The following is an 18,725-nucleotide window of genomic DNA, read 5'->3' as shown; positions in this document are numbered from 1 at the left end:
GTGGTCTCATCTTCTGACTTGGCATCCCCAGCCTGAGGACCTGGTGGCCAGATTGTTGGTGCACCTGGTCCTAAGGTGCTATCGGTAAATGCAAGGTCTGTATCCAATAAGATTGCATCCACTTATGATTTGATGGTGGACAAGCAGGTGGATCTGGCATGTATTACTGAGACTTGGCTGGCAAAGACAGCAATGTTGCTTTCCTTGAAATCTACCGATCCAGGTTTTGGGTCCTATATCAACCTCAAGGCTGCGGATGGGAATCAGCTACAGCCCTTTTCTTCCAGTCCCTGAGCAATGAAAATACAGCAGTTTTATCCTTTAGATGGAAAAGGGAAGCCTCGTAGTTTGTTCTCAGTGAAATCATGTTTTTGCTGCTAATATTAGCTGGAATGTAGCAAATTCCTTTTAAAGATGTGAAGAGTGCACTGAGGGCACAACATACGTGCTGTGGCCGTTAAAACCAAAGGATGAATATCTTGTTTTCTGCCATCCCAGCAAAAGGAACATATGCCTGCTTAGCAAAGCCATTTATACAATTAAAATCCAAGTGGGGGCAAACTGTATAGATATTTAATGAAAATGTCTCCGATATTATCCAAAGCAAAAAAAAAAAAAAAGGAGGCTCCATTGGGTTCTTGTTTGCAGCAGTTCTGTTTAAGTAATATAGCACATAATTCAAGGAGTAAATATTTTACACTTGCAGAAAACTCTATGTATGTATGTATGTGTACACACACGCACACACATACATATATACACACACATACAATAGTAGCCAGTGTGTAGACAACCAGGGAGATAAGAAATTGGAAATCACAATAAATATTGTCCAGTCCCCAAATGGTACAGTGTAAAAGATCATGTTTCTGTGAAAATTATCCAGAAAGCACTGTTAATGTTTTCCATTGGAAAAACTGCACTGTTTATTGCTGTAGACCATATCTTTCTCCCTTTTCAGAATTTCCCAAGAATGTATTTCCCTACTAGCTCTCCTATTTTTTTAAATAGCATTTGTATTTTCCCCACTCTGAAATGGTGGATATCCCATATATAGTGCTGTCCATGAGAAATTAATAGAGTTTATTTGTACTGGGTCTGAAATATGTAGAACAAAGTTGGCCAATTAATGTCTTTACTACTGATTGTCATTTAAAACAGCTTAACTGGAAACGAATTCATTTACCGTATTTTTCCGACTATAAGACGCCCCCATGTACAAGACGGCCCCCATTTTTCCAACCCAAAATTAAGAAATCAATATTTTAAAGATAAAGCAGATCACATTTTTATTTAGTAATTAGGTAACATTTACCTGATACACTCAGTGGGAGGAGGTCCGAACTGTCTCTCTGCAGCTCTGTTTCCATGCTGTTTTGCAAAACTGATTACATTCAGTTTAAATTTTGCACAGTAAGACATTCTCTTATTTATATTTTTATTTTCTGACATCTTTATAGGCTCTCCACCTCCAATGGGATGCGTTCCAATTGGTTTGTTCAGCATCAGCTGACATCAGTTACAAAAGGCTCGTGATTGGAGGAAGCCCGTTCGCAGAGACAAAGTATGGGCAGTTTCACTCGTGGTTAGAGGCTAGCAATAGGAGGAAGCCCATTCGCAGAGACAAGGCATGGGCAGTTTTGCCACCGCACGGTTCTCTTTTCGACTGACTTCCTTGAATAAGACGCCCTTCAATTTTGAGCATAAGGATTTTAGAAAAAAGTATCGTCTTATAGTCGGAAAAATACGGTAAATTAAGTTAATAACTAATTCATTGAGATGCGAATGTGATTTCTCCAACTAGCTTATTCAGGGATGAAATTTTTTCTTCTAGAATTAAGTTTCTATTTTCTGTGCTCTTCTGCATCTGTTCTGTAACCTGTAGCATTTTCATCAGATGTGCATTTTCCACATACAGGTCCTTCAGCAATAGATTAGACTTGGCATTTTTTTCAAACTGAAAAGGGAATGAACAATGTTTCATTACTTACTATTCAGTTACAGAATTCCACATATATTTTGCTATTTCATATATATAGAAGAGAGAGAGCCAGTTTGGTGTAGTGGTTAAAGTTATTGGGCTGGAAAATGGGAGACCATGAGTTGTATTACTGCTTTAGGCATAAAGCCAACTGAGTGACTTTGGGCCAGTCACTCTCACCCTAGGAAGAAGGCAATGGCAAATCACTTCTGAAAAATGTTGCTCAGAAAATTGCAGGGACTACCAACAAAAAATGAAAGCTATTAAAAGGAAGTAATAATAGTTTAGAATAGGTAATGGAATACATTCTTCACTCTGCTCTTTAATTTGGAGTTTGCACATAGGGGTAAGTGGAACAGAAATCTGCTTGCACGACATTCGATGCATTCTGTTGATTGAGAGAAGGCAGATACTTTAGGGTAATTTAAGGAACATACTGTAATGCATTCCAGAAAACTTTTGTTCCTGTATTTGTCTGTTTTAAAGCTGAAAGCAACAAACAATGATTTGTCCATTTCCAACCAACTATTTCTACTTCATTCATAGAAAGCAACAAATCTACCCTTGCACTCACTTGCTCCTTAATTTGGACCATCTTTTCCTGAAGCAAAATTTGTGTATTCTTCAGATTCATTTCTACTTCCCCCAACCTCTCCTCCATTATTCTACGTGAGTTTTCATATTCTTCCTGCAGACAAAGAACAACATAAATTGTGAGCAGCAATTAGATCCCAACAACAATTTAACCCAAACCGAAAGTTGAAAGAATGGCCCAAGAACAGTTGTTAATTGCTAAGTTGCTACAAGAGTCTTTAAAAAAAACAACAATATATTTCAGGAGAAATGGAGAAATAGCCTAAGCTATTCACCAGACATGTAAATTTAGTACTGAAGGTAGTCACAAGCCTCTCTGGAATTTCACTATAAATAGTTATGAGTCGTTTTGAATAAGAAACATTAACCACAAAATATTGTTCTCTGAGTCTTCTTGTAATACCAAACGTTAGTTATCTACAATCTGCTTTCAACACCGTTTTTTTGCTCTTGGCTATTAAGCAATTGCCCAGCATTTTAAACCACAATTTAAAATCATGGCTACTTTTTTAGTAGGTACAGAGACTGGTTTCTAGATTGTTTCTCCTGAGGAGAGAGAAAGGGGAATGTACCAGTCTGAGGCTTCTCTCAGGATGAGAGAAACCACATTGCTTGTGGTTTAGTTTTAGCTTAGTGTGTGGTGTGAATCTAGCCACTGTGGTTGTAAGTTTTGGTTTAAGTCTTAGAGGTGTGTCAAAAGGCCCAACTATGACTTATTCAACAAACCATGGTTAAAACACTGGCTTAGCATGATATATACATCAAGTCATTTATTTCTATTTATTATATCAGCAACTACATTTTTGGTAGGAACATAAGGGAAGGCTTAAATAAACTTCCTTCTTACTTGATAAATGGCCAGTTGCCATTTCATCTGTTCTCCCTGGAAGTTCAGATCTCCTTGCAACTTTCTAACTGTTTTCTGTTCTTCTGCCAATCTGGTTTCAAGGTCCACAAGATGGTCCTTAGGTATGGTTTTGTCCATCTGGGTTTTTACTTGTTGCAGCTGCTGTGCATGCTGAGACTCAGCTAGGCATAATCTTGTGTTGGCTTCTAATAGCTACATTGCAAGAAAAAAAAACAGACCACCACACTAAGATTAGCAGTACTGCAGAAGAAAAATCTAGCAATCAGTCAAGGTATTTGCATACCAAAATCCATTCTAAAAGTCAATTCCATTGAATATGTAAAATAAATGCTAATTCATTATTAATTGGGGGGGTAGAAAAGGCAATGGCAATGCAATGCAACTCCAATAGAACCTACTTTAATTCATCATTTTCCTTATTTTGGCAAAGTAAGAAAGTATAGTACCTTAGAAACTTCATTGGGCTTTCCTTTAACATAACAAATGGCACCATTTCTATTCCTCCCCAATAATATTACTTCCCCTCACTCTTTAAACTCATAACATGCAACGCCATCTTGGCAAATTTCTTCAGCCACGTGATCAATCTCTCACTTCAGTCTCTTTGCCCTAATCACAAGGAATGAAAGATGCTTCACCACTACTTTCTTTCAGAATTGCAGGGCCCTTGCAACACTCGCAGTGAGCTGATGGCACGCCATATTTTCCTGCACTGGCATCACTATCTTACCCAACGTTGGCATTCCTCCACCACCTCACTCATGCTTTTGTCAAATGTACCACCTGACATTCAAAGGATTTTATGTACTTTTCACTGGAAAAGATCTCTGATCCCCTCTATGAAAGAATGGTTAATTAAACTGTGGGGATATGATTTGATGTCTAGAATAACTTCCCAAAAATTAAATCTGATTAATAATTTAATCTTATTTGGAAACAATTTCTGGATTACAGTTCTATACATGGAATTGTGCTACACCCAAATTTGGGTTCTAAAGTTTATATTTTAATCAGACATATAATCTACACATTATTGAATATCTGCCTGCTGCCATGGGGCACACATTGCCTATCACTGCAGTACAACATTATGAAGTGTTGTGCTTCTCACAACAAAGTGATTTCTCTGCCTATATCAGCATTACCTTTTCCTTCAGTGACTTCAGCTCTTGGCTTAGCAATTCCTTTTCGCCCTGCCATGTCAACTGCTGCTGAAAATGTTCCTTTGTCAGCTCAGCAGAGGCCTCCTGAAGTTGCTTGGCTACCATAACTTCTTGTTCTTTTTGGCTCTCCAATTCAACAAACCTCTTATTCAGTATCTTGATTGTTTTCTGACTGGCTTTATTATTGCTGCTTAATTCAAAGAATTCATGGCTTAGCTGAGCAGTCCTGGTGTTCAGCTGTAGGATTTCCTCTTTGTAGCATTTGTTCTGAAACAAAATTTCAGGCATTCAGTGTTGTGGCAGTCATCATAAGCACGTCTGTGTGTGTGTGTGTGTGTGTGTGTGTGTGTGTGTATGCACACACAAGACAAGGTTATAAATTATCCAAAGCATCAGGTAGGGATGTCCTAGATTCCAAGTTCTAGAGAACTATGGTATAGCAGGGCTTGTCTTAAAACAAATCATTGTCATATCACTGCGGAGATTTCTTGGGAAGGTGGGGGAGGAAATAAAGGAACTCTCCTAGAATTAAAGAACTGACTGCTGTTTTTTTTTTAAATTACATTAATTAACTGAATTTTTTGAGGTAAGGCAAATAGTGTAAACCTATATATAGACTATCAAAGAAAAATCTATAGCTCTGAATTCTGAAAAGCTTTTGTAAGTTGTAGATTTGATTATTTTTAACAATTAACTTTTGAAAGTAGACAGTGATCATTTTAGCACTAGAAATACAAATTCAAATAGAGTTCAACAGACAGTTTTACTGGGCAAGCCATTGACTGGATTCATATAGTACATGAAGCCATTGTTTGTTTATTCAATAAACCATAAGCTGCCAAGTCAAACTCAAACAGAACACTTTATGGCTTAATACAATGTACAAATCCAGCCAATGTTTCTCAACCAAACCTTGACAGCCTTGATTACATGGATAAGATTAGAAGTACTGATACACAGACACTATCCAACCACTTTCTAAAGTTGCCCAATTCTTCTTAGTTATGTATGTGTCAGAATAATTATCACCTGACTAAGATACAGGAAAAAGAACTGATGAAGTTTATCTAGGAATTCTGCAATCAGCCTTATATGTGCACAGGCTATTTTTCCATAGAGTCCATTACTGTCAACTCTTGGGAAGACCCATGTATATTGCGTGCAAAAGGTCCTAGTTCCATCCCTGATAATCTCCAGATATGACTGGGAAAGGTTTCTTTTTAAAATCCTGGTGAATCAGCAACAGCACATTTGAAGGTATTAGCCACTTTCAATATTTCTATAACTGGCAGAAGTTCTTCAGGATTTCAGGCAGAGATCTTTCTCGTCACCTGCTACCAGATCCTTTTCCAAAGAAGGTGCCATAGATAAATCATGCAAAGCATATAATGGTTTCACCTTTCTAAAATGCCCCCTCCACCTCTTTTTGACTGAGATTTACAACTGCTTGGCTCTGTTTTGAACTTTCTAGTACTGCACTATGTTTCAAATTCAGACTCTGTGAGAAGGCAGATCAAGTTGTACTCTAACCACTTTATATATTTACCAGGTCATTTAATTCTTTTATTTCATACATTGCCTTCTCTTTTTCCATCTTCAATTCATCAATGTGCTTTCTGAAAAAAAGAAAAAAGAAACATTAATAACTAGCTGAAGCACACTTTGTGCATTAATATTATAATGAGATTTGGAATCACTCTAAAAGTTCTAATGATCTTTCATCCATTTACTGTAGCCCTATAATTCTTGGTTACAAGAATGGACCAAATTATGACAGATTTAACTGAGCCATGGCTAATTTTGATGGATCTGGCAGTATGCTCAAGTACACACTTTTGTTAAGGAGATTTCTATCAGAGAATGGGTGTTTCTATAAGATGAATATTCAGGAAATAGGAGATTAAAGGTAAACATCTGCTGCTCTACCCACGCATCTCTTCTGAGTCAATCCAGGTTGTATGTTTGAAACTGGCATTTTCAAGAAGGTTCACACTGGATCAAAGAGTCAAATTTCATACTCTAAGTTCATTCTGTGGTGCTAAATTTTTCCCTAAAGATTTGATGCAGTAATCTAGAAAAACATTTGGGGCTATTAAACTATGAACATTCATCTATCAATAACCTGCATTTGGGTGTAAATAAATTATCAGGCTTTAAAAGCATGTAAATATCAAGTAATGGGCTCCTTTTAAGAAATGGATTTATATCATTTAAGTTCTTACTGTTCATGTTCATACTTGGAGAAAGAATATTGTCCTTAATGTCTGAGAAGCAACTCTTGATCTAGCCAGGGGTCAGCAGCTGATCTGCAGTCACAACCCCACTGAAACAATTTGCTAGGAATTATCAAGGACCAATTGTGCCTTAGTCTGAAAGAATAGAGAAATTCTATTGGATTCTGAAATCACTAATCCCAACTCACTTAATCAATGATAATCAAGACCAGTCAAAGCCAACAGAACTTTAGATTCATGTTCTCTGGAAAGCAACAGGTTTAAAGTCATTATAAACTTTAAACTACCTAGGGGCTCCTACTCACTGTTTGCAACAGCAGTGAAAGTGGCTTGCAAAAAAAAAAAACGCAGAAATCAGCAGTTAAGTTAGCTCTGCAGTGCTAAAACATATTGAAAGTGATCTTCAAGACAAAAACTTTCAGAGTTGGTTTTATGACCAATAGATCAACTGCTTTGTTCCTCTCTAATCTTCCACCCTTGAAGCCCATGCTTTCATAAAAGCTAAGCTAACAATTGCTAAACACTTCTGATTTCTATTTTTCCAGCATTAATTGAGCATCCTCTATTTGCAAAGGAACAGTATGCGTATATTTCACAGCACCAACATAGTAATAGACTAAGCATTTACTGCTGAGATTGTCTCCTGCAGTTCAAGTCTAAAACCTAGGAAGAGCACCAAATTAAGGATGCCTGGCATAGCCAAACACTGCACATCTTTTTACCAAGTTTTAATTTCCCCCCTCCCCCTACATGTTTCTCCTCCTAAGTTAAGGCATTTCATGTGCAAGCTTTAATACACAAATGAAAAGAAAAATAATTACTTCTGCTTTTTGTTTGTCTCACCAATATCCTCTACTTCTCGCTGACTTTTCCCAAGTTTATTATTTAAGAGAATATTGTCTTCTGAAACCCTGTGCAGTTCCAGTCTGCATAGCAAAAAGAAAAGAAAAGGAGAAAATTGAAACTGAGTTTGTTCAGGGTATATAAGAAGTCCTTATGGTGTCTTGAGCACCATTTTTGCTGGAAAATGGGCTAAAAAAAAATAGATCATGCAAATAGACAACATTAATTCTCAGCTAGCCAAAGGTCTAACAGAAGGAAAGTTATCTCTTCCTTGAAAGTATGGATAAGAGTAATTTTACTAAATCACAATTCTTTTTTTTAAATAACATATTTTTGGATAACATTATTAAGTCCCTACTTCTAGCTACACCTTTTGTAATAAAGTACACTGCAAAACTAAATAGGATAATGAGATGTTACGTGCAGATTTTGTGTCTGTGATACTATTTGAAGGTTAAACGCTAAAAAATGCTACAAGCATTAACAAGCACTCTGTTAAACAATATCTGTGTGAAAAGGTGAGAAGATCAGCCCTACATTTCAGGAAAGGTATTTATCACTTTTCTTGTGTGCTGATGTCCCACCAAAATCCCGTCCTTGCTAATAATCCCTAAAGTAGCTTCCCCCAATATGGCATCTCTAGATAAAACGCAATTCCTAGAATTCCCAACCGACACACGTAAGAAAAAATTACTGGGTTCTTGTTTGTTCTCTGCGCTTGGCTTTTTCCTGCAGATGTTTCATTCCCAGGCTAGGTAACATAATCAGTGCATGGGACAGTGACATTTGCTGGTTGTTTACACAAGTAGCTTGGCTTGCCAGTCTTGCTTGGGATGTGTTTTTTTTTCTTGATGGTTCCTTGAGTGGGGTATTATTTCTTTCCTGATTGTTGGACAAAAGGAAATATTTTTTTTCCACAATGTATAATTAAACTCTGGAATTCACTACCAGCAAATTCCACTTTCCCATGCACTGGTAGCTTAGCCTGATAACATCCATGCTCAGAGAAGACCAAAAACCCAACGCCAATTCACTACTCTTTTAAGCAAGAATATATAAGGCAATAAATGATTGTGGTTCTCTCAGAAATGTTCAGACTTCTATAGAATTTGGTTTCTCCACAACTATCTGTAGAAACTATCCAATCCCACAAGGAATTTTACAGTCTTTCACCATCTCACTTTTGTCTTAACTATTATTGCCACCTCAGTTCAGTACTACTTGGTTTGTCAACAGCATCAGGATCCAAAGAGATACCAACTAGCTACTTCATAGTTCAGATGATCACATTTCACAGAAATAGCCCCATCTTTTTGATATGTGGCGAGCATAAAAGTGTCTATACTGTACTACACAAAGTTGTATTATTATTGAAGAAAGATTTTGCTATGGCTGCTTTTTATTGCTCTCTTCCTAAGCTGTCCCAACAAGTGGCAGCACTTGTCTAACCTTGGCTGGGCTTTGAAGCCAAGCAGGGTAGTGCCTGATTATACTTGGGTGGGAGGGTACCAAGGAATATCAGGGCTATAGGCTAGACCAGGAAGCTGAAAAACATTCTAGAAGAAGGCAGTGGCAAACGACTTCTCTATTATTGCCAAGAAAACTGCATCAAAGGGTCCATGAAATCACCTGGAATTATGCTTGACTTGAAACAGTTTTTACCTTTTACCTTCCTTTCAAAGATTCACTTCATCTTTCTAACATAGCAGAATTTTACATACATATATATCAAGAATTACTATTGGTATTGGCAACTACCCATATTTAGAATCCCAAGAATATAATGCCCTCAGACCTCATAAAACGCATCTCCATTTCATGCTTCATTTTCGAGTCATCTTCCAATCTTTCCCTTTCCTGAGCCAGCCTCTGTCCTAAGTTTGAAATTTCTTTGGCATAGTACTGCTCCATTTCTGTCCTCTCCTTCTCAAATCTCTTCATTTCTTGGATAGGATCTAGTTTCTGAACCTGGTTTTTCAAACCATCAATCACTTCCTGGCATTTCACATTCAACTCTTCCAGGGCATGCTTCTGTTCTTCCAATTCACTAATCTTGATCTTGAAACCTTGTTCAATGTCCTTCCTTTCTTTCTCAAAATTATTTTTTATTAGTTCTATTTCCCTCTCATAGTAATTGACCTAGAACAGTAAATTTAAAAAAATATATCAGTGCAGAAACCATTTCAGAATATTTATTTCAAGTTTAAATGATTTCCACACACAAGAAATTTGACATTTCCAATGTGTGGAAATCGCTTTCTAAAAAAAAGGGTATCTTGTTCTTCCAGAGTTTGCATGGTCTGCAGGAATTAATATAAAATGTGTTGTCAATTTGTTTAGACCATGCCTGCTCTCCACTATAAAATTACACTCAGAAATCCTTTTACTCAGCCATAGCATGGCTCCTATAATGCTATCATTTACTAGAGTGATTTCAAAAAGCTAAACTTTCTAAAACAGTTTAAACTAGCTTATATGAATTTAGATATAAACATTTACTCAGATTGGAGAAATGGTGATTGCCATTGTACCAACAAAACTTAGAAGAATGTGGATAACTCAACAGTGCCTCTATTGAAACTAGTCTGTGGAATGATTACATGCAAAAATATTGGGTTCTACTGATTATAAGTGCTGTACTTATAGACTGAATACTAAGTATCGAGTCTTCCTACTCACCTTGGTTTCTAGCTGCATTTTCATATTTTGATTCTGTTCTTTTAACTCTTCCACCAGAAGTTCTGTTTCTATACTTACTGAATAGGGATCAGATGTTATGAAAGTGTCATCTATATGTAAAATTATTATTACAAAAACAAAGAGACAAGAAAACAATCACTGGTTAATCCCTAGCTACAAGAGTAGTGGGTTAAATTATGGAGATTATATTACAAAATAAAACAACTGGGGGAAAAAAATAACCACAGCCATGAAGACAGCTGTTTGGGAAAACCATAGGGTCTGCATATTTGAAAGAATCAAGAAAAGATGGACAAATTATAAGGTAATCTGATACTGATACTTTACTCTTAAGGGAATGGATTGGATTAGATTAGGGTTGTTTAAACTTTAGGATGCTATAGTACTAGGGTTTTTTTTTAGAAAATACAGACAAATATGATTATACATCCCTTACCATTTTGGCCTTTGATTGGTAAATGCTGGTATCCAAGAAGATGATCATCCCTTTGAATGTTGTCTTAAAAGAAACATATTCAATAATTAAATGTAGTTAAAAACTGCTTTAATATGGTAGAAAGTAGAAAAGAGAACCTTGTAGTCTTCATTTTTTAGCTGTAGAAGAAATCAAGATTGGATGCAATAAATAATAAAACAAATACATCTTTAGCTCTAGCACTTAATTGTAGCAGCAGGACACCCAGAGTAAAGCAACAGCAGTAACACAGCAGTGTCTGCATTCAGGTGCTTTCCCTAACTTGAAGTGGGGAAGAAGAGTCATTGAACAGAAAGCATTAAAAGCTTAACGCCATTCTCACCATTTGGCAGGCCTTAAATATATCCTTGCATGAAGAGAGTCTTTCCCATCCTGGTGAAGTCCAGATATGTTGAATCATCTTCTAGAATTCCTCTATGTGGGCAATTCTGGGAGCAGGCATGCAATACATCTAGAGTTCAGCAGGATGCAGAAAGCTGTTCTGAACAACTGTGCCTGACTTGCATTACCCACCTATAACTCTAGTTTTTTCACTTCCAGGCAAGGGCCTTTCTCCAGTGTTGCTGGTCTTCATTTTATAGCATGCCAGATTAGGCTTCTTTGCATGCAGCTGGGATCTCAGCTTTTCCACCTCCATCTGCAGCTCATCGTTCTTGTCATGCAGTTCCTATAAGCAGGCCAGAAAACTACAGTGAAACATGGAGAGTAGCCTCTCTTAGATGTATATGGTGGGATGCACTGCAACTCCAGGACTCAAGAGAATATCCACATTTGCTTATAAATAATTCTTACACAAATAAGATAATGCAGAAAACTCCAGAATTGTATTTTAAAAACCCCAGAAAGAAGAGAGGAAATTCAGCAACCACAGAACAAGCAGCCATAGGTTTCATCCAAGTTCCTTTAAGTACAGTTGTGGTTTAATGATGAGAAAAACTAGTTTAGGTCAATTTTCAAGACAATTGAACCATCCTCTGTTATAGAGTCTTCAGATAGTTTGACTGGGCCCTTTCAAGCTCGTGGGCATGTTGATATCACACATTTCATTGCATCCAACAAAATGTGATCAGAGATACATAGTTACATACATTCAACTCCCTATAATACACTTTAACATGGGGGAAATAGTAGCAATACAGCTTGACCCAAAGGTAACTATGTCAATGGGGGTGAATTCAAGCTGTAAACTCATGGATACAGTATAACATAAACCCATACTTTTTTTCCCCCTTTTTCTGTGGGTTAAATGTTCACAAAATAGGCTGACCTGGAGAGAATGTTCTTTTTTTCTTCCGGGATTGGGGGAATAAAAATTTTATTTTAGGACATACACTACAAGTTTATTGAGTTTGATAGCACCATCAATTTTGCCAATCATGTTCAAGAGGGGCTCTGGGGGCTGCAAAGCAAAAAACCCTCAGAGCCACAAGGTGTCCTGACATAATATACTGTAAAACTAAATCTTCGACAACCAAACAAAATTCTAGTTTGGTTTAAATATATAACAGGGCTGTTTTCTTCATCCCATCAGAATAAGGCAGCTTCCTCTACTATGAGTGAATTATTCCAGATGTTAGACCTACTCCTGTGTCTTTCTTATTTACTACTACATGCAGTGTCAATGTCAGAGTCTGTGATTTAGGCTACAGTTCTGCAATCTACATCCTGCACTTCTCCTTGAATCTAATCTTGGAGAAGCGTGATTTATTAAGCCAGCTTTGAAATATTCTTTAAAATGAATCTGGGAACAAACCTGAAGAAGACCTGGAAGACGCAAAGATAGAGGCTGAAAGTCTAAATGGAGCTATGCTGATGGCCAGTTTTTCTGTGCTACTAACACCAGCTCTTGCTCAGTCTCCTAAGGGATAAGAACGAACTCCAATAGTGCTGACAAAGATGTAATGCATCACACAGCAGCCTAAAAACAGAGGGCCTGTAACTTTTCAATGCTCCTTTTTAATGTAACACTGCATGTGAAACTAACACTATTTATTTTATTATTTACAAAAGGTTGTGCTTGCTCTTTACAGCAATGTGTATTCACTGTGTATATGGCTACGTATATGTGTATGGGGCAGGAGGACATGCAAACTTCTAACCATTCCTAATCCAAGAGTCCCATTAGCATAAACAAGCACCTCCCTTTGAGAACCAATTTGCTGGCCAAAGCACCCAAAGCCTACGATTCTGCCAATGGCTACAGTCCAAAGTACATTTGCGGGCCTCTACAGATTCTATTCTGTATGTAGAAAAGCATTTCCCTACATAAAGAAGCTACAGTGGGGCAAAAAAGTATTTAGTCAGCCACCAATTGTGCAAGTTCTCCCACTTAAAAAGATGAGAGAGGCCTGTAATTTTCATCATAGGTATACCTCAACTATGAGAGACAAAATGAGAAAAAAAATCCAGAAAATCACATAGTCTGATTTTTAAATAATTCATTTGCAAATCATGGTGGAAAATAAGTATTTGGTCACCCACAAACAAGCAAGATGTCTGGCTCTCACAGACCTGTAACTACTTCTTTAAGAGGCTCCTCTGTCCTCCACTTGTTACCTGTAGTAATGGCACCTGTTTGACCTTGTTATCAGTATAAAAGACACCTGTCCACAACCTCAAACAGTCACACTCCAAACTCCACTATGGCCAAGACCAAAGAGCTGTTGAAGGACACCAGAAACAAAATTGTAGACCTGCACCAGGCTGGGAAGACTGAATCTGCAATAGGCAAGCAGCTTGGTGTGAAGAAATCAACTGTGAGAGCAATAATTAGAAAATGGAAGACATACAAGACCACTGATAATCTCCCTTGATCTGGGGCTCCACGCAAGATCTCACCCCGTGGGGTCAAAATGATCACAAGAACGGTGAGCAAAAATCCCAGAACCACACGGGGGGACCTAGTGAATGACCTGCAGAGAGTTGGGACCAAAGTAACAAAGGCTACCATCAGTAACACACTATGCCGCCAGGGACTCAAATCCTGCAGTGCCAGACGTGTCCCCCTGCTTAAGCCAGTACATGTCCGGGCCTGTCTGAAGTTTGCTAGAGAGCATTTGGATGATCCAGAAGAGGACTGGGAGAATGTCATATGGTCAGATGAAACCAAAGTAGAACGTTTTGGTCTAAACTCAACTCCTCGTGTTTGGAGGAGAGAGAATGCTGAGTTGCATCCAAAGAACACCATACCTACTGTGAAGCATGGGGGTGGAAACATCATGCTTTGGGGCTGTTTTTCTGCAAAGGGACCAGGACGACTGATCTGTGTAAAGGAAAGAATGAATGGGGCCATGTATCGTGAGATTTTGAGTGAACACCTCCTTCCATCAGCAAGGGCATTGAAGATGAAATGTGGCTGGGTCTTTCAGCATGACAATGATCCCAAACACACCACCCGGGCAATGAAGGAGTGGCTTCGTAAGACGCAATTCAAGGTCCTGGAGTGGCATAGCCAGTCTCCAGATCTCAACTCCATGGAAAACCTTTGGAGGGAGTTGAAAGTCCGTGTTGCCCAGCGACAGCCCCAAAACATCACTGCTCTAGAGGAGATCTGCATGGAGGAATGGACCAAAATACCAGCAACAGTGTGTGAAAACCTTGTGAAGACTTACAGAAAACATTTGACCTCTGTCATTGCCAACAAAGGATATATAACAAAGTATTGAGATGAACTTTGGATATTGACCAAATACTTATTTTCCACCATGATTTGCAAATAAATTCTTTAAAAATCAGACAATGTGATTTTCTGGATTTTTTTCCCCATTTTGTCTCTCATAGTTGAGGTATACCTATGATGAAAATTACAGGCCTCTCTCATCTTTTTAAGTGGGAGAACTTGCACAATTGGTGGCTGACTAAATACTTTTTTGCCCCAATGTATATCCTTGTGCAATGTAAAAATTGAATTGGGCCCAAAGAATTCTCTTCTAAATTCAAAACCCCATTTTACACAGTAATTCTACTAAACGTTTGCACATCCATGCAAGAACAGCACAGCTGATCCTTTTTATTTAACATGCAATCCTATGGAACATAGGATTATCCCAGTTGTGCAACTGTCCTGGTGTAACCGTATTTATTTGGAAGTAATGTGTGAACATGTTTTATGAAATGATACTATTACTTCCCATATTTTCTTTATTTTTAACAATCCTATAAATGAACCTAAACTAAATAATGCACACACAATCAGACAGATGTGAGATCAACACATGCGAGATCAGAGGCAGCAATTTCATTTACAAAAGAAGTTCGTAAGAAACTGAGAATTCCATGTACAGTAGCTTTAGATTCCATTTTTTTTCTTTCTTACCAAAATAAACATTTGTTTCCATTTAAAACCTGCCTCTGTTTCAACAAGCACAAACATTAGTAGCACAGCTATTGAACTGAAACACATATTCAAATATCAAACCCAATCAATTCTCAAAGGAGTCTGAGCTTGCTGGAAATGCTGACAAAAGTAACTGGTTATTTCCTTAGATAGCAAGGGATACATAGCTGGAGTTTCTGAGTGCTAAACTGACTACTGTAGAAGATTCAGTAAAAAGAGTATGAAAAGCACCTTATGATATACACAACTATGGAAATAAAAATGGCAAAGATTTCAAGGTTATAATAACACATCATGCAGATTGAAAGAAATATTCATTACAAACACAGGAAATGAGCACACTTGGAGATGAAATGCTCACCTTCACCCTCTATGAATAGGTAGGCAGCACCACATTGAGTGTATAGGAAAACAAAAACAGGAAGGGAATTGAGTAGATGGTGGAACACATGGAATCATACACAAGGGGGTTCTTTTTTACAACTCTCCATCAGCCTGCCACCTACCAATGGATCATTATGATTTCTTTCCAGCAAAAAGCAGAGGAGTGAAAATAACAGTAGTAGAATGTTCCCAGGTACTGTATACATCAAACAACTCAGCATGGTGTTCTAATCTTTATTGTAACGAAATATGGCTCTTCATGTTGGATCTGGTTTGTGATTAGAGCTTTTCAGCTTTTAAAGTTGGAGAGTTACAAATCTGTTAGGGATCAGGGCATTTAGACATTTTCTGATTTCAACCACGTCATGTATTATCCATTCTTTCATCCAAGAAGCCTCAAGGTGGTATATACAGAGCTTAAATTGTCTTGTATCCAAAAGATACTGACATGTGCAACATTATCTTAATCTTATATATCTTTGCTACATTCCAACTTTTATCTGAGTCACATACCACAACTTTCTTAGTTTTCTTTTTCCCCTCAACCATTCTCTCTCCCTTTTTCATCCACCTGAGATTTTATCTTCCTTCATTCTCTCTATATGATCACACCATCTCAAAGATTTTTTTTTGTACTGGTTGCTGATATTTGTATTCAATCGACATTCATTTGGCACTCATTCATTCTTGACCCCATCTCCTCTTGTCACACACACTTCTTAAATAACCCATTCCCACTCCATAAAACCTGCTTTTATGCTTTCCACTCGCATTTTCATATAACACAGTGGGCAGAAGCACACTATTACACACAGCCAGTTTTGCTATTTTTGTATCCTGAGTGCAGCAGTATACTGCATTTACAGTACCTCACAGTTGGCGGGAAGTAGGTCATATTATGTTACCTTCCAAAATTACTAAATTAAATACTAGCTTGGCCTGAACAGTGGCAGCATGATTTGGCAAAACCAAGCTTTGGTTGCACTTGTGGCATACTGGCCAAGATGTACCAAAACTGATCATTATTATTGTCATTATTAATAAGGACTGATACATGTAGCATCAGTACAACTAAGGTTTATAACCTAGTCTATTCTTTCTCTATCTTACTAAAGATGTCCTATCTGGATCACATAACAAGGAATATTTTTATGAAACTCTTACCCCAAGAAAATTACTTGAGGTTGAGACCACTGCTCAGTGGGTAGATATATGTTTTGCAAGTTGGCTAATTGTAGTTTCCAATTAAAATATTAAGTTACAGCTAATGGCAAAACTGCAGAGAGTTAAGGCTAGCTGGACAAAGAGTATGACCTGATCTAAGGCAGCTTTCTATGTTCTTGTTCACAAAACTGATTTTTCTGCAGTTATATATTGTTCTTCATTAAACAAAATTATGCTGCTGTCTATAAACTTAAAATAAATTTTAAGAAATAAAGAAAATCTGAGACCCAGTACAAATACATTATGCAGCAACCATAATGAAAAGTATCAGAGGAATCCAAAGGCTGAATAAAAGGTGCATCTTAGCAATTGGCAAACCTAAAAGGTTAAATGTGACTGATACACCACCCATTGGGAGAGAATTCCATAAAATGGGTTCCACGATCAAGAAAGGCCTGAGTCAGATAACTGCCTCCCAGTTACCAACTATCAACAGCACTCTAAGCATTCAGTGACTGCAAAACTATGCTGATATGCAGTGGGAGAGATATTCTAATATACACTTAGACTGAAAAAAAAAAGCAGTTTACCTAGTGGACCACATGGAGCAATTTATTTAGCATAAAAGAGTATTAGATCTAGACTAAGGAGGTCCGCTTTTAAGATTCTGTGGACAACAATGTGATATCTAAGAGCATCCACAAATTATTGGGAGAAAACGTGACTTTCCTTTCTGAAAGTCAGGAATCTTATGGATCTTTTGGTGCAGAAGAATCTGAGAACAAACTGTTAGGCTTTGCTCATCATGATTTAGATGAACTGTCTCAATGGGCAGGACCACTGTGTTTTATACGACTGTGCAATGTGTTCATTAATTAAATGGTAGATGACTAGCAAAAAGATTCCATAAAGGGAAGTAAAGGGAAGAGGGACAAAGTTGTGAAATATGGACAATTTCCTTCATACTCACCCCTGTTCTGGCTTTCCACTATGCATACTTATGATGTTAAGAATAGGCGACCTACCCGACACTGCAGTTCATACTCTCGAATGATGGCAGCAAAATGTTCTTCTTGATCAAACAGCTCTGTGCTGAATGGATCTAGCAGTCCCAGCTAAAGCACATGAGAATTTAAAAAAAATAAATAAATTGGTAGATTGTTCCAGAAATGGAAAGGAAGTATTTTAGGCTAGCCCTAAAAACACATCAGGGAGTTACATTTATTTTATTTTTAAATTATTACTTTTTTTTTTAATCTATTCAATTGTGTCCAATTCTCAGAGACTGCCTGGACAAGTCCCTGTAGTTTTCTTGGCAAGGTTTTTTAGAAGTGGTTTGTCATTGTCTCCTTCCTACAGCCAAGAGAGAGTGACTGGCCCAGGGTCACCCAGCTGGCTTTGTGGCTAGGCGGGACTAGTACTCATGGTCTCCTGGTTTCTAGCCTGATGCCTTAACCACTACACCAAACTGGCTCTCTATTACATTTTTAACACTGCCCAAGTCTACAAAACAACTTTGGGCAGTGTACAGTAAAATCAAACCTAATGTAGAATTAAAAACCCAAACGTCTGGAAGAAAAACAACCATTCAAAAACTATTTAAAAACCTGCCACTCACTCTAACCTAAGGACTGTGTGAAGAGCCATCTGAACATGGCTCTTATCTGAACTTGTTAATTTTTTTATTAAGAAAACTACTTCATATTGTCAAGTGCTTGGGGATTGTTAAAAGCAATAATACTAAATACTTTTATAAACAAATAAATAAACAATAAACCAAAGTTACAGCATTTTGAGCTGTCATCAGAAGCAGGTCAAAATTCTACACAAATATTTATGTCAGAGGGGCTTTTTAAATAATGTTCTTTTTATTGTTTTTGCAGACATTTTACCAATGCTTACATGAAAAGTAAGTAATTGCTTACTGTAAATAAACATGTAACAATATTCAGAATAAACTATTTAAAAGAAATTATTAAAAAA

At 37.4% G+C, this 18,725-nt stretch overlaps 2 protein-coding genes across 9 annotated transcripts in view; one reads left to right on the top strand and one right to left on the bottom strand.

The window, feature by feature from the left end:
• GINS1 (GINS complex subunit 1) overlaps nucleotides 1-18,725 on the top strand; it is a 47,018-nt gene that overhangs the window by 13,057 nt on the left and 15,236 nt on the right. For 2 of the 7 annotated variants that reach the window (XM_088148969.1, XM_088148991.1), the window contains exon 7: nucleotides 18,626-18,651. The exons of 3 other annotated variants lie outside the window; for them this stretch is intronic. In XM_088148969.1, the coding sequence (XP_088005095.1) occupies nucleotides 18,626-18,651 (26 nt within the window). Of the gene's footprint in view, nucleotides 1-1,460; nucleotides 1,671-18,625; nucleotides 18,652-18,725 lie in introns of those variants that run through there. 2 more of the 7 variants (XM_088148975.1, XM_088148964.1) reach the window with 1 other exon arrangement.
• Nucleotides 1,772-18,725, bottom strand: part of NINL (ninein like) — a 43,440-nt gene continuing 26,486 nt past the window's right edge. Inside the window, exons 13-23 of one of the 2 annotated variants that reach the window (XM_088148909.1) lie at nucleotides 17,768-17,857; nucleotides 11,372-11,525; nucleotides 10,820-10,882; nucleotides 10,363-10,439; nucleotides 9,479-9,822; nucleotides 7,662-7,766; nucleotides 6,153-6,222; nucleotides 4,589-4,873; nucleotides 3,423-3,635; nucleotides 2,556-2,669; nucleotides 1,772-1,957 (exon numbers count right to left, since the gene is read on the bottom strand). In XM_088148909.1, coding sequence (XP_088005035.1) covers nucleotides 1,772-1,957; nucleotides 2,556-2,669; nucleotides 3,423-3,635; nucleotides 4,589-4,873; nucleotides 6,153-6,222; nucleotides 7,662-7,766; nucleotides 9,479-9,822; nucleotides 10,363-10,439; nucleotides 10,820-10,882; nucleotides 11,372-11,525; nucleotides 17,768-17,857 — 1,701 coding nt within the window. Of the gene's footprint in view, nucleotides 1,958-2,555; nucleotides 2,670-3,422; nucleotides 3,636-4,588; nucleotides 4,874-6,152; nucleotides 6,223-7,661; nucleotides 7,767-9,478; nucleotides 9,823-10,362; nucleotides 10,473-10,819; nucleotides 10,883-11,371; nucleotides 11,526-17,767; nucleotides 17,858-18,725 lie in introns of both variants that reach the window. The other variant, XM_025168870.2, reaches the window with a different exon arrangement.

The sequence above is a fragment of the Python bivittatus genome, unplaced genomic scaffold (assembly GCF_059951505.1).
Source record: "Python bivittatus isolate LINGU-HERP-01145 unplaced genomic scaffold, Pbiv_v1 ctg000020_np1212, whole genome shotgun sequence".
Lineage (NCBI taxonomy): Eukaryota > Metazoa > Chordata > Lepidosauria > Squamata > Pythonidae > Python > Python bivittatus.
Note: the sequence above shows the minus strand (reverse complement) of the source record. Positions and strands in the feature narration are given on the sequence as shown.